The sequence below is a fragment of the Triturus cristatus genome, chromosome 8 (genome assembly GCF_964204655.1).
Source record: "Triturus cristatus chromosome 8, aTriCri1.1, whole genome shotgun sequence".
Classification (NCBI taxonomy): Eukaryota; Metazoa; Chordata; class Amphibia; order Caudata; family Salamandridae; genus Triturus; species Triturus cristatus.
Genome location: NC_140591.1, coordinates 58941886 through 58956433, shown reverse-complemented (window position 1 = coordinate 58956433; position 14548 = coordinate 58941886). Strand labels below are relative to the sequence as shown.

At 52.6% G+C, this 14548-nt stretch overlaps 1 protein-coding gene across 2 annotated transcripts in view; it reads left to right on the top strand.

Annotated features, from left to right (window-relative positions):
• IGSF3 (immunoglobulin superfamily member 3) overlaps window positions 1-14548 on the top strand; it is a 314733-nt gene that overhangs the window by 162038 nt on the left and 138147 nt on the right. For both annotated transcript variants that reach the window (XM_085620979.1, XM_085620980.1), the window contains 3 exons: window positions 2320-2727; window positions 7562-7951; window positions 9525-9926. In XM_085620979.1, the coding sequence (XP_085477105.1) occupies window positions 2320-2727; window positions 7562-7951; window positions 9525-9926 (1200 nt within the window). The remainder of the gene's footprint in view (window positions 1-2319; window positions 2728-7561; window positions 7952-9524; window positions 9927-14548) is intronic.

Sequence of the window (14548 nt, the reverse complement as noted above, 5' to 3'; positions counted from 1 at the left end):
CTACCAGGATGGAAATGGGCAGCGTTCCCTCTGTGAGACTGAAGGTTCTCTCCCCACGCTGCTCGTCGGTGGAGAACAGAGGCAGGCGAGAAGTACTTTGGCAAGCGTGAGGTGTGACTGAGGGAACGCCCTCCACTCATCCCTTTGCGAGCACATGAATTCATTTATGTACAAATTGTACAATGGCACGAACAAGTTTGGAAGGGCGTGGGCGCACCTCGGGAGGCTCTCGGCGTTTCTTATGTAAGGGTTTGGGAGTTGCACAGTCCTTCACTGGAGTGGTAATAAGAGAACGAGGCCACATTTGACATCAGTTCAACCCAAGAACATGTTACAAAAAATTCCCTTGTGCGCCTTGAATGAACTGCATCACCAGAGCAGATCATGTTCACATCAAGGGGCTTTGGATCAGCCTGACAAGATCCGTGATCTAGTATCCTTTCTAAACCGACTCAGGGAATAGTTTGTGAAGTAACATTGGAAGAACAAGTGCTTGAGGTGGTAATATTTCAGTTTTGGCCTTAAATGGAAGGAGTGAACGAAAGAGTCCGGCTGAAAGAGCCGCCTTCTCCTTTTCAGCTCTCACTTAAAGGCAGCTTTTTTTGTTTTTTTCTGTTTCGGCCTCAAGACCTCTAATTGTTTGTTTTACCAAATAAAATTGGGGATTCTGAGTACCAGCTATCCTGGGGGAACCGGGTACGAGATGGTTGTATCAGCAGTCTATTGTCTGACGGCCTCTGGCAGACCCTACTACAAGTTAAGCTGGCTTAGGGTCCGCCTACTGCTGGCCCTTGGATGGCTTTCTTGTCGCTGTCGTTTTCCTGCTCCCTAGTCGTTGGCTTTCCTTCCTCTTCTCTTGTTTGTTCTTCTCCCGGACCATAGCTTCTTTACCAGCCCTTTCACTGGATGACTTGTATCCTTCCACTGCTCACATTCAGGGAACTGCTTTTTTTCTTCCACTTGAAGTAATCACAGCGGCAGGTGTTTCCTTCTTCTTCTTTCCCTGGTCTGTTGCAAACCCTACAAAATCCTGGCTCCTTTACCCGGAGGACTGTGTTGCTCCCTCCCCCTCCCCCTCCCCACCTCAGCTCACCTATTGCTTTCCCGAACTCTTTATTTATTTACTGCACCCACTCCATATTGCCCCCCCCCTTCACTTCAGCTGCTTCCCCACCCTTCGTGGGCACAGGATCCGGGGTCTTGTGATAAAAAGGAGGATGGTTTTCAGGTTTCAAAACCATGAGTTGGCATAATCACAATGATGACATCACTGGAAATGACATAATGTTGGTCTGTTGTCTCCGCAGCATGACAAAGGCCCGACCTCGGAGGAAATGACTCAGATAATATCAAGAGAGATCAGTTATGTAAAAGCGTGACATGAGCCATCCATAGCACTAGATGCCACACGAATGGCCATACAGCGCTATACTGTTGTCTGTGACCTAACCCATCTCTGAGTCATGGCACACACCCAGGCAGCGCCTGTGATCGGGAGGGGCGGCCAGCAGCGCCTGCGAGGCGTCAGGACACCGTGGCCCCTTCCTGTTTTGGGCATTCACGTTTACCTCGTCACAGGCTCAAACTGCAGCCTCCCTAAAGCAGCGCCCTAGATTTATTTTGTTACCGCTTGAATTTCATCCCATTGATGCTTGGGGCTTCCAGAGAGGAGGTTCAAACATGCAGACCTAAGCTCTAGCCCCTGTCACAATGCTTCCCCCCCAGACAGATTTACATATGGGACTGTTCTGCAAATTTTACCAAAGAGAAGCGTTTATTCTCCCTATTTTAAAATGCCATAATTTTAAACAATGCAGGATGGCTTTGTACTTTTTATAATCCCTGCCTAATCCGTATGTTTGTTTCTCGGTTGCATCATTCTTGTGGGCTTGTACGAGGCAAAGAAAGTCGCTGGGTCCGTTACCTCAATGATTTACAAGGGGCACCGAACTTTAAGAATGATTTCAAACTGTTTTTCATAGGTTTTTTATAATATCAGTGTGTTATGATGAAATTGTGCTTTTATGATCTATTTGTAAACAGATCGAATAAAGATTTTTAAGTGAAGTGAAAGCAGAATGACGTGGAAAATCTGTAGGCTGTAGTGTTGCTGCGTGGGCAGGAAATAGCGCCACTGCCTACGAAAATCAGTAGGGTCTCAAGAATGAGGGGGCTGCGAGGCTTTTCTCTTAAATATGTCATAATATTTCTACATATAAAGCAAATGTATTCCTCCAAAAACAGCACCGGGCTAACTGTGTCCCACCCACCTATGACGTGTCTTCATCTTTGTCTTTCTTCTCTCTCTCTGTGTTGCAGTGATCCCCGATACCCTGAAGGTGGCGTCCGTCCCTCAGACCCTGAGTAAGGTGGAGGGGGACTCCGTGGAGGTAAAGTGTGACGTGTCCAGGGTCACCGCGCAGCACACCCACCTGTCCGTCGCCTGGCACCGGCAGAAGGATGACCAGGTGGTGGAGGTCATCTCACTCTCGCGAGACTTCGTGCTGAGCTCCGGTGGGGCCTACACCCACCGGCACGCCTCCGGGGACGTCAGGCTCGACAAGGTGGGCAACACCACCTTTAAGTTGACCATCTACAACCTGCAGCCGTCGGACCAGGGCGAGTTCTACTGCGAGGCCTCGGAGTGGATCCAAGACCGGGACCTGTCCTGGTACCCCATGACCAAGAAGAGGTCCAGTGGGACCACCGTCAACGTGCAGGCGACAGGTGAGGGTCTGTGAGGGCGCACTCTCTGTAAGAGCCACAGGTGAGGGTTCCACTGTATGTGAGGGCTGCAAGTGATGGCGCAGTGTCTGAGAGGGCTGCAGGTGAGGGGTGCACTGACTGTGAGGGCCACGGGTGAGTGGTGCATGGTCTGTGATGGGTGCACTTTCTGAGAGAACTGCTGGTTTGGGGCGCACTGTCTGTGAGGGACAGGTGAGGTCGCACTGTCTGTGAGGGCCATAGGTGAGGGGTGCATTGTCTGTGAGTGCCACAAGTGAGGGTCTGTGAGGGTGCAGTGTCTTTGAGAGGGCCGCATGTTAGGGATGCACTGTCTGTGAGGGTCGCAGGTGAGGCACACTGACTGTGAGAGCCACAGGTGAGGGGTGCACTGTCTGTGAGGGCCACAGGTGAGGGGTGCACTGTCTGTGAGGGCCCTAGGTGAGGGATGCATAGTCTGTTAGGGCAACAGGTGAGGGTCTGTGAGGGCGGCAGGTGAGGGCGCAGTGTCTTAGAGGGCTGCATGTGAGGGTGCACTCTCTGTAAGCGCCACAGGTTAGGGATGCATTGTTTGTGAGAGCCACAGGTGAGGGGCATACTGTCTGCGACGGCCACAGGTGAGGGGTATACTGCCTGCGAGGGCCACAGGTGAGGGGCATACTGTCTGTGAGGGCCACAGGTGAGGGGCATACTGTCTGCGAGGGCCACAGGTGAGGGGCATACTGTCTGTGAGGGCCACAGGTGAGGGGCATACTGTCTGTGAGGGCCACAGGTGAGGGGCAAAGGTGAGGGGTGCACTGTCTGTGAGGGCCCTAGGTGAGGGATGCATAGTCTGTTAGGGCAACAGGTGAGGGTCTGTGAGGGCTGCATGTGAGGGTGCACTCTATGTAAGCGCCACAGGTTAGGGATGCATTGTTTGTGAGAGCCACAGTTGAGGGGCATACTGTCTGCAACGGCCACAGGTGAGGGGTATACTGCCTGCGAGGGCCACAGGTGAGGGGTATGCTGTCTGTGAGGGGCATACTATCTGTGAGGGCCACAGGTGAGGGGCATACTGTCTGCGAGGGTCACAGGTGAGGGGCATACTGTCTGCGAGGGCCACAGGTGAGGGGCATACTGTCTGTGAGGGCCACAGGTGAGGGGTATACTGTCAGTGAGGGCCACAGGTGAGGGGTTTACTGACTGCGAGTGCCACAGCTGAGGGGGTATACTGTCTGCGAGGGCCACAGGTGAGGGGCATACTGTCTGCGAGGGTCACAGGTGAGGGGCATACTGTCTGCGAGGGCCACAGGTGAGGGGCATACTGTCTGTGAGGGCCACAGGTGAGGGGTATACTGTCAGTGAGGGCCACAGGTGAGGGGTTTACTGACTGCGAGGGCCACAGCTGAGGGGGTATACTGTCTGCGAGGGCCACAGGTGAGGGGTATACTGTCTGTGAGGGCCACAGGTGAGGGGCATACTGTCTGCGAGGGCCACAGGTGAGACGCATACTGTCTGCGAGGGCCACAGGTGAAAGGCATATTGTCTGTGAGGCCATGAGGGACGTATTGTCTGTGAGGGCCACAGGTGAGGGGTATACTGTATGTGAGGGCCACAGGTGAGAGGCATACTGTCTGTGAGGGTCACAGGTGAGGGGAATACTGTCTGTGAGAGCCACAGGTGAGGGGCATACTGTCTGTGAGGGCCACAGGTGAGGGGCGTACTGTCTGTGAGGGGCGTACTGTCTGCGAGGGCCACAGGTGAGAGGCATACTGTCTGCGAGGGCCACAGGTAAGGGGCATATTGTCTGTGAGGGTCACAGGTGAGGGGCATATTCTCTGTGAGGCCACAGGTGAGGGAGGTATTGTCTGTGAGGTCAACAGGTGAGGGGTGTACTCTCTGTGAAACCATAGGTGAGGAATGTGCCCACAAAAGGTGATGAGTGTGCTATTAGTGCACACCGGGGGTGAGGAAGTACCATGTGTGCAAGCAACAGGAGAGGAAGAGGTGGGGGCAGGAGCAGCAAGTCAACCATGACACCTGGAGGGAGAGGGCAGGAGCTGCACTCAGGCCATGACACCTGGAGGGGGAGGGCAGGAGCAGCACTCAGGCCATGCCACCTGGAGGGAGAGGGCAGGAGCAGCACTCAGGCCATGATAGCTGGAGGGAGAGGGCAGGAGCAGCACTCAAAGCATGATAGCTGGAGGGAGAGGGCAGGAGCAGCACTCAGGCCATGACACCTGGAGGGGGAGGGCAGGAGCTGCACTCAAAGCATGATAGCTGGAGGGAGAGGGCAGGAGCAGCACTCAAAGCATGATAGCTGGAGGGAGAGGGCAGGAGCAGCACTCAAAGCATGATAGCTGGAGGGAGAGGGCAGGAGCAGCACTCAGGCCATGCCACCTGGAGGGAGAGGGCAGGAGCAGCACTCAGGCCATGACACCTGGAGGGAGAGGGCAGGCGCAGCACTCAGGCCATGATAGCTGGAGGGAGAGGGCAGGAGCAGCACTCAAAGCATGATAGCTGGAGGGAGAGGGCAGGAGCAGCACTCAGGCCATGACACCTGGAGGGAGAGGGCAGGAGCAGCACTCAGGCCATGACACCTGGAGGGAGAGGGCAGGCGCAGCACTCAGGCCATGATAGCTGGAGGGAGAGGGCAGGAGCAGCACTCAAAGCATGATAGCTGGAGGGAGAGGGCAGGAGCAGCACTCAGGCCATGACACCTGGAGGGAGGGGGCAGGAGCAGCACTCAGGCCATGACACCTGGAGGGAGAGGGCAGCAGCAGCACTCAGGCCATGATAGCTGGAGGGAGAGGGCAGGAGCAGCACTCAGGCCATGATAGCCAGAGAGGGCAGGAGCAGCACTCAGGCCATGACACCTGGAGGGAGAGGGCAGCAGCAGCACTCAGGCCATGATAGCTGGAGGGAGAGGGCAGGAGCAGCACCAGGCCATGATAGCTGGAGAGGGCAGAAGCAGCACTCAGGCCATGATAGCTGGAGGGAGAGGGCAGGAGCAGCACTCAGGCCATGATAGCTGGAGGGAGAGGGCAGGAGCAGCACTCAGGCCATGATAGCCAGAGAGGGCAGGAGCAGCACTCAGGCCATGACACCTGGAGGGAGAGGGCAGCAGCAGCACTCAGGCCATGATAGCTGGAGGGAGAGGGCAGGAGCAGCACCAGGCCATGATAGCTGGAGAGGGCAGAAGCAGCACTCAGGCCATGATAGCTGGAGGGAGAGGGCAGGAGCAGCACTCAGGCCATGATAGCTGGAGGGAGAGGGCAGGAGCAGCACTCAGGCCATGATAGCTGGAGGGAGAGGGCAGGAGCAGCACTCAGGCCATGATAGCTGGAGAGGGCAGTTTTATGTATCGACTCCATGGCCAAAAGTTCCCCCGTTTGGGGTGAGTGCAGTGCCTAATTTGTAAAAAATGAAAATGTCAGGGCTCTTCTCGGGAGGCCACTGCGTCTGCACCCCCCGTTGCCCCTGTCAGCGCTGCCACTGACAGTACCAACTATGGACACAACTACTGACAATTGCACTCCTAAAAGTGTGACAATTAAGACTATTCCAAGACCCCAAAGCTATAAGAATCGCCTGAACAGCAGGTATTATTCTTGGTTAATGGATATTGACTCATTTGTTGTGCTCATCTTAAAATTGGACAGACAGCGCCACCATGTGTTGGACTGTCAATAGAGATGGCTCTGACAATTAAGTGCGGGTGCTGTGCACCAGAAACCACTGGCTCAAATTAAGCACTGGGTGAGTGGAATAAGTGTTGAACAGTATAAGCAAGCCGCGATATCCAGAGGGCGCAGTTTTAGATATTGACACTCTGACCAAAAACCTCTGTTTGGCGATGAAGGTAGATGTATATTTGACACAGGCTGTGATGCTCATGCCCAGGAGGTGATCTATAATCAGAGGCTTGGGTTGTATTTTCGAGTTTAATGCTGCATCCTACGGTGAAAGGTTTATCTGGTGTATGGAGAGCCATGCTAGGTGTTGGCGCTCAGGGCACTGACGTCTTAGCTGCATGGCATAGTAACGCACATGTAGGTGAAGGGTGAAGTGCACTGAACAGATGGGTCTTGGGACCCTTGCAGCAGGAATGTGTCTCAGACATTCAGTGGGATGTTAGTGACCAGAGCTCCTGAGTCTGGCAGCATGAAGGTGAAATGCAGGTTCCCGGTTTACTCTTAGACTTGAGGCTAATGGGAAAAGCTGCTCTGTATAATACTGTATGGAAGGCACTTGTCAGACTTTCCTCCAAGTGAGTCAAAAATACACAAAAATAATCTCATGTGCAGAGGGCACTGGGGTGTGATGAATAGTTTAGGTGTGTCAGTGCGTGTGGGCAACATGTGAGAGACATCATGTGTCGACAGCAGGTGATGAGTGTCATATCTGTAGCCATGTGTGGAAGGTTTTATCCTCCATCTAAATTTCGGTGTTATTGATATAACTTATAAAGTGCAGCGAATGCCCGAGGGCGTCTTGGCGCTAGCATATGCAAGGGAAGCGACAAAGGAAGGATATAAAAGCCAAGAGCCAGTCATCGAAGTAAAGCCTGGACTAATACCTTAGCGCAAACAGACAAGTTTTCAGATGTTTCCTAAAGCATGTCAAGTTAGGCTGATTATTTTAAACTGGATGGGAAATTCATTCCAGAGGTTACATGTTGAAAAGACAAAACTTCTGCCCCCCAACAAAATGTCATTACAGTTATATCTCCTAAAACAGCCAGACATCTAATTTTGCCATGAACTAGGTATATTCTGACTCTGTTTGGCTGCTGGTCCATCCTCCCAGCAGCCACATATCCTCCTCAATGTCATCATGTTTTTAATGTTCCTCTTCATAGATCGAGACTTCAACGTGCGTCTAGAAACTGAGAAGAGGTCCTATGCTGCCGGAGAGTCGGCCGAGCTCAGGTGCATCATCGATGCTCAGAACGTGCCGGAACGTTTCTTCGCAATCTCATGGGCCTTCAACAGCTCCCTGATTGCCAGCCTGTCGCCGAGCGGTGTCCCTTCCCTCAACGGCGACTTTGCACTGCGTGAGAGCCAGGGCCAGTTGAAGGTGGCCAAGGAGAACGACCATGTCTCGGTGCTGAAGATCTTCCGGTTGCGCCTGGAGGACAGCGGCAAGTACAACTGCCGTGTGACGGAGCGCGAGCGGTCTGTGACGGGAGAGTTCGTCGATAAGGAGAGCAAGAGGCCGAAGAACATCCCCATCACTGTCCTTCCGCTGAGTAAGTACACACTCCATATACGCTCTTCTGGTCCATGGGCCTGAAGGATGCCGGAGCATCGACAGATGCTGATGGTCTTGAGCCGAGAGGGATGTCTTCAGCCTCTTGCGGATTCTATCCACAGGATTGTGCTTTTTTGTGATCAGAGAAGGATTAGGATTACATTTATGTGCTGTTTCTAGTTCTGAGCTTTCATGTGATAAATAGTCTTGTTTTCCTTGCATTGGATTATTTAGACTAACACACCAGTAAAGAATGATTTGTAGGTGAAAGGTTTAGAGCTGGGGGTGGTATCCGCAATGACTTGGAGGGATGTGGTCGCCCTAAGTGAGTCGAAAGGAATTTTAAACCCACTCAAGGGTTAAATTTGTCACTCGTGAAGGTGCTGTTCTGAGCCCTGTATTTCTATGCTCGACCTTGTTAAACCTTCCTCATGTATTCAACAACCTTTCCACTTCTTCTGGGATCATAAATGTACACTAAGCCCCACCCTTCTCACAATTTGTCCTCCGACAGCAGTTTCTCACATCATAATTGCTTGTCTTCCCCTCTATTTCCCCGTAGAATATTCCTCCAGTGGAATCCTCGCCCCCCCCCCCCTTAGGTTAGATCTTTGCCCCTTGCCCCTTCTCTTCCTTCTTGCGCCTCCTACCTTGGTACCATTGCCTTCCTTTGTGCTTCAGACCATCGCTTTGCAAATGATGAACCTTCTTCTGCTTGAGAGCACTCACCGCTGATATCAAAGGCTGATCACTCATGGAGCCACCATCATCCTTCATGCTCAACCTGTCCTCCATCCTCAACACCGCCTCCATCTTCATCTCTGGTACCCTCTTATACCTGTGACACAGCCCCCCTCTCCATGTCTGCCAGTAACTCACAATTTACTTAAGATAAAAATTAATCTCTCTGCCTCCATCATGTCAGTAAAATACCATCTCCTCAACCTTTGAAGGACCCGCCCCCGCCTCCCCTTCCACTCACTCAAAAAGCTCATGACTGCCCTCATACTACACAAGCAAGACTCTCCTACACTACTTCTTACTCCCTACAAAAATGGCCTGAACGTCGCCACCCATGCGCTGCTCGCATGTAGAGCCTCTGCCATGTATGGCCCAGAAGCCGGATGGTACTCTGTACAGCAAAGAGCTCATTCAAAGAACCTGGACTCCAAACCATCAGTGGTGGCACTACTTCTTGCCACTCACAGACCATGAGCACCACTGGTAGTCCACTGAGATCCTTTGCACAACATGGCCTCCTGCCCTGTTCCGGATTCAGCCATTGGTTGTTCACTGGTGCACCCTCCATCTGGAGCGAGCCACATTCCACAGCACCTTCCACACTAGGCCCTGAGAGGTGACAAGCTACAGGTCTCAGATAAGCATCACCTGCAAACTGGCTTCTAGGTTCTATGAATAGAGACAGTCAAGAGTAGAACTATTGAGTTGTGTCGACTCCCAGGAGTAGAACTGGGTACAGCTTGTGGTCTGGAAATGAGTCCAGAGCAGACATTGATCATGGTACAAATGCTTCCTCACTGAATCTTTTCATCAATTCTTTATGCCCACAGAAACCAGCATCTCAGTCGACGTCTCCACCAACACCAGCTCCATCCTGGAGGGAGAAAGTCTACGCTTCGCTTGTAGGGTACGCTCTGTGGACAACCCTCAGAGCCGCCTGTCCGTGGCCTGGCAGCTGATAGACAAGCAGAACCGGCGCAGTGACGTGGTGTGGTTGGACCGAGAGGGAACCCTGCGGCCAGGACCATCCTACCAGGAGCGCGGTGGCTTTGGAGGCATCCAGATGGAGCAGGTGCGGCCGAATGCCTTCACCCTGGAGATCTTCAGCAGCCTCAAGTCCGATGAAGGCCAATATGAGTGTCGTGTGGCCGAGTGGGTGCTGGGTCCAGACGCAGAGTGGCAGATGATTGGGGAACAATCAGATAGCACCCCGGTGTCCATCACCGCACTTGGTAAGTAGACATCACCATGCTGACTCATGGGTAGAGCTGCTTAGAAAGGAAGAGAAACCTGGAACAGAGATGCATGGTAGGCGAGAGAAAGAAAGGAACAGAGAGAAGCAGCCTGAAACAGTAGGGAAGGAAGAGAGAGAACCTAGAACTTCACGAAACCGAGATGGAAAATCTAGAACAGAATGGAATAAGGGGAAAAAGAGAGCTAGAACCTGTAAAAGAAACAGAGGAGGGGACAGAAACAACTTAAAACAGGAAAGAAGAAGGGGATAAAGAACCCAGAGAAGAAAAGGAGAAAGACAATCCTGAGAACATGGAACAGAAGAGTATTTGGGGTAGGGGAGACCTTGGACAGAGGGTATTCAGGATGACCCAAGAACCTGGAAAATGAGGGCTGCGAAAGAGACCAGAAACAAAAGTGAAGCAGGGAGAAAAAGAGAATCTGGAAAGAAAGCAATGCTGGAAAGACAGAGAGCGTGAAGCAGAAGTGATGTAGCATGGATCAGAAGGAAGCCGAAGAAAGAACCTAGGAACAGAGTGGATGCAAGGGAAAGCAAGGAATTTGAGGAGGCAGCAGAGCTAGTCTGAAATCTAACAAAAAATAGAGAAGCAGGGGAGTTTGTAGATAGTTTAGAGCTGCAGAGGGGACACCTGGTAATCTGAAAGAGAAGGTGAAATGGAAGCCCGGTAGAAGTTTGCAAATTTGGGAGGCCACAGGCGATTTGGGAGCCTGAGAGAGGCGGTGAGGCTGAAACAGTGAAAAGGGCAGGCAATCTGGGGTTATGGGAAAGGCCATCGGGAGGCAAGTGGAGAGTGGAAATGAGTGATAAAATCTGGAAAAAGGCCCAGTTAAGGAGGATGGGCCACATAAAGAAGATGTGGGATGGAAGCAGGAGGTACAGATGTTTGCAACGGAGTAAGGGTGGGATTCGGTAGGGTGGCAGTGATCGAAGGAAGCTGAAGCTGATTCCCTGCCCTCTTCACTGAAAACTGTATGAATCCCACCTTGGCCCCCAGACATGACAACCACCACTCCGATGGCTACAAAATTATCCACAAGGACCGCATCAACCGACCGGGAGGAGGCATCGCCATTGTACACAAAAACACCCTCCGCCTCACAACCAACTCCGACGACCACTCACCCGACATGGAGCACCTCCATTTCCAGATCCAGACCAACCTGAATGCCACCCTCCGCAGTACCCTCGTCTACAGACCTTCCGGATCCTGCCACCCCTTAATGAAGCCATAGCCAACTTCATCGCTCACCACGCTCTCGCCACAATAGACTACATAGTCCTCGGCGACCTCAAATTCCATCTGAACAACCTCGATGACCACAACACCTCATCCCTACTGGAGAACCTTGCCACCATTGGACTCCAACAACCGGTCACATCTCCAACACACTCAGCAGGACACACGCTTGAACCCATCTTCTCCGCAAGCAACATCACCACCGTCGGCCACATCTGTGAGCCACACTGAACCGACCACCACTGCATCCACATCTCGTTCTCCAAACCCACTATACGCCACCACTCCCACCACGATTATCGCAAAAACTGAAACAAGGCCATAGAAGACCAGCTCACCGCCTCCCTCAGCAAAACCGCACCACCGGTATCAACGGACGCCAACACCTCAGCACGCAACCTCCACAGTTGAAGCTCCGATTGCGCCAACACACTGGCTCCCCTCAGGCAAGCAACCCTCCAAGGAAGTCAGCTGGTTCTCCCATGCCCTTCAAGAGTAGAGGCGCACCTGTAGATGGCTCAAGCAAAGATGGAGGGCAGCAAGATCGTGGCAGGCCACGCAGCCTTCAAATCCACCATCACCGCACACCACCACCTCATCAGAACAACAAAGAAAGCAGCCATCCAGGAACGCCAACGCACACTAGAGCAAAGAACTCTTTGCCGTGGTCAAAGAAATCACCAAACCCAGCACAGAGACAGCAGAAATTCCCACCTCTCAAACCTCTGTGATAACTTTGCCACCTTCTTCCACCGCAAGATCAAGGCGATCTATGACAGCTTTGCAACCCTTCACCCACCCCACCCCACCCACAACACCGCACCCAATGGCTCCAGAGCCTAGCAGACCTTGCCCAACTGGACCAGCCTCACCTCTGACCACACCCTCAGGATAATGAAGAGCATCCACTCCAGAGCCCCCTCGAAACCTTGCCCTCACCACATATTTAGCAGAGCCAGCACCTCCATCGCCTCCAAACTCTGCCACACCATCAACTGCTCCATCGAGTCTACCACCTTCCCTGAAGACTGGAAGCCCACAGAGACCAACCCCCTGCTGAAGAAACCCTCTTCCGACCCGACGAACCTCAATAACTACAGACCCATCACTCTGCTCCCCTTCCCAGCCAGTCATTGAGAAAGCCATCAACGCCCAACTCTCTGAGTTCATCAAAATGAAGGAAATCCTGAACCTCTCCCAATCTGGCTTCAGAAACAACCACAGCATCAATACCGCTCTCCTCGTCGCTACAGACTACATCTGTACACTCCTTGACCGAGGCAGATCTTCTGCTCTCATCTTCTTGGACCTCTCAGCCACCTTTGAAACCATCTCCCACCGCACTGTAAGACTCCACAACACTGACTTCCGCAACAAAGCCCTTGAATGGATTAGCTTCTTCCTTACCGGCCGAACACAGAGTCAGGCTTCCACTGTTCAACTCAAAACCCACAGAGATCAGCTGCGGAGTGCCTCAGGGATCCTGCCTGAGCCCCACCCTCGTCAAGATCTACATTGCCCTGCTTTCAGCCATCGTCAGAAGTCAAGGACTCAACATCGTCTCATACGCAGACGACACCCAGCTGATCCTCTTCCTCACAGATGAACCCACAGCTGCCAAGACCAGCTTCCATGACGGGATGAAGGCTGTCGCCTCCTGGATGAAGGACAGCTGCCTCAAGCTTAGCTCAGACAAGACTGAAGTCCTCATCCTGGGCTCCACCACCTCTGACTTGTTCGACTCCTGGTGGACCTCAGTGCTCAGAACCCCCCTCTCGCACCCCCACTCCCACGGACCAAGCACAAAACCTCGGATCATTCTGGACTCCTCGCTCTCAATTAACCACCAAATCAAAGCCGTTCAATCCTCCTGCTTCCACACCCTCTGCCTGCTTCATAAGATCTTCAAGTGGATCCCCACCAAGTCCAGGTAAACGGTCACCCATGCACTTGTCAGCAGTAGATTCAACTACGGCAATGCAGTCTACGAAACTGCAAAACATCCAGAACACCTTTACCAGACTCATCCTGAACATCCCACTCAGCAGCCACACAGTCCGCCTGATAACCTTCACTGATTACCTATCAACAAAAGAATTACCTCCAAGCTCCTCGTGCATGCTTACAAAGCCATTCACAACGCCAGACCTGCATACCTCGACCACCTTCCCTCCTTCAACACACCCACCAGACATTTCCGCTCCACCCAACTGGCCACAATCCCATTCATCAACAAGACCACGGCTGGAGGAAGATCCTTCTCCTACCTCGCTGCGAAGACCTGGAACTCCCTGCCTCAGCACCTCAGGCAATCACCATCGCTGCCGCAATTCAGTATGGACCTTAAGACCTGGAACTCCCTGCCTCTGCACCTCAGGCAATCACCTTCGCTGCCGCAATTCAGTATGGACCTCAAGACCTGGCACTCCCTGCCTCTGCACCTCAGGCAATCACCATCGCTGCCGCAATTCAGTATGGACCTCAAGACCTGGAACTCCCTGCCTCTGCACCTCAGGCAATCGCCAACGCTGCCGTAATTCAGTATGGACCTCAAGACCTGGCACTCCCTGCCTCTGCACCTCAGGCACTCGCCATCGCTGCCGCAATTCAGTATGGACCTCAAGACCTGGCACTCCCTGCCTCTGCACCTCAGGCAATCGCCAACGCTGCCGCAATTCAGTATGGACCTCAAGACCTGGCACTCCCTGCCCCTCCACCTCAGGCAATCACCATGGCTGCCGCAATTCAGTGTGGACCTCAAGACCTGGCTCTTGGACTGAACCGCAAACCCAGCCCCTCCCCCCCAGTGCCTTGAGACCCTCACGGGTGAGTAGTTGTTTGATTGATTGATTAATTGATTGATTGATTGATTGATAACGAAGGCTGAAGAAGACGGGACATGAAAGAGATGGAGGGTGCCCTGAATTGTCAGGGCTGGAATTGAGATGAATTTTTGCACCCCTAATATGATAAACTGCAGAGGTGAAAGGTTGAGTAGCTCATCAGTGACCTCTGAACACCCTTCCTTTGAGGCTATAATGCTGTCAGTCAATCACATATGTCTATTGAACTATATAGGTGAGTGGTCTGTCGTTATACCCACCCCATGAGCCATGCATCCCTAGAGATGAAGGTCTGTAGATTGCTGTATCATCCCCTGAGCCAATGCATCCTACAGGGGAAGGGGTGTTTATCTGTGTACCAACCCCAAATCCATTCAACCCTAGTGGGGAAGGTATGATTATCTGTATACCATCCCACGAGCCATCCAACCCTAGAGGAGATGAGCGTGGCACCTTACTGATCCACTGGACCTCTTAACCCGGGGCTGAAAGTGTGTATCTGAAGATACCAATCTCCTG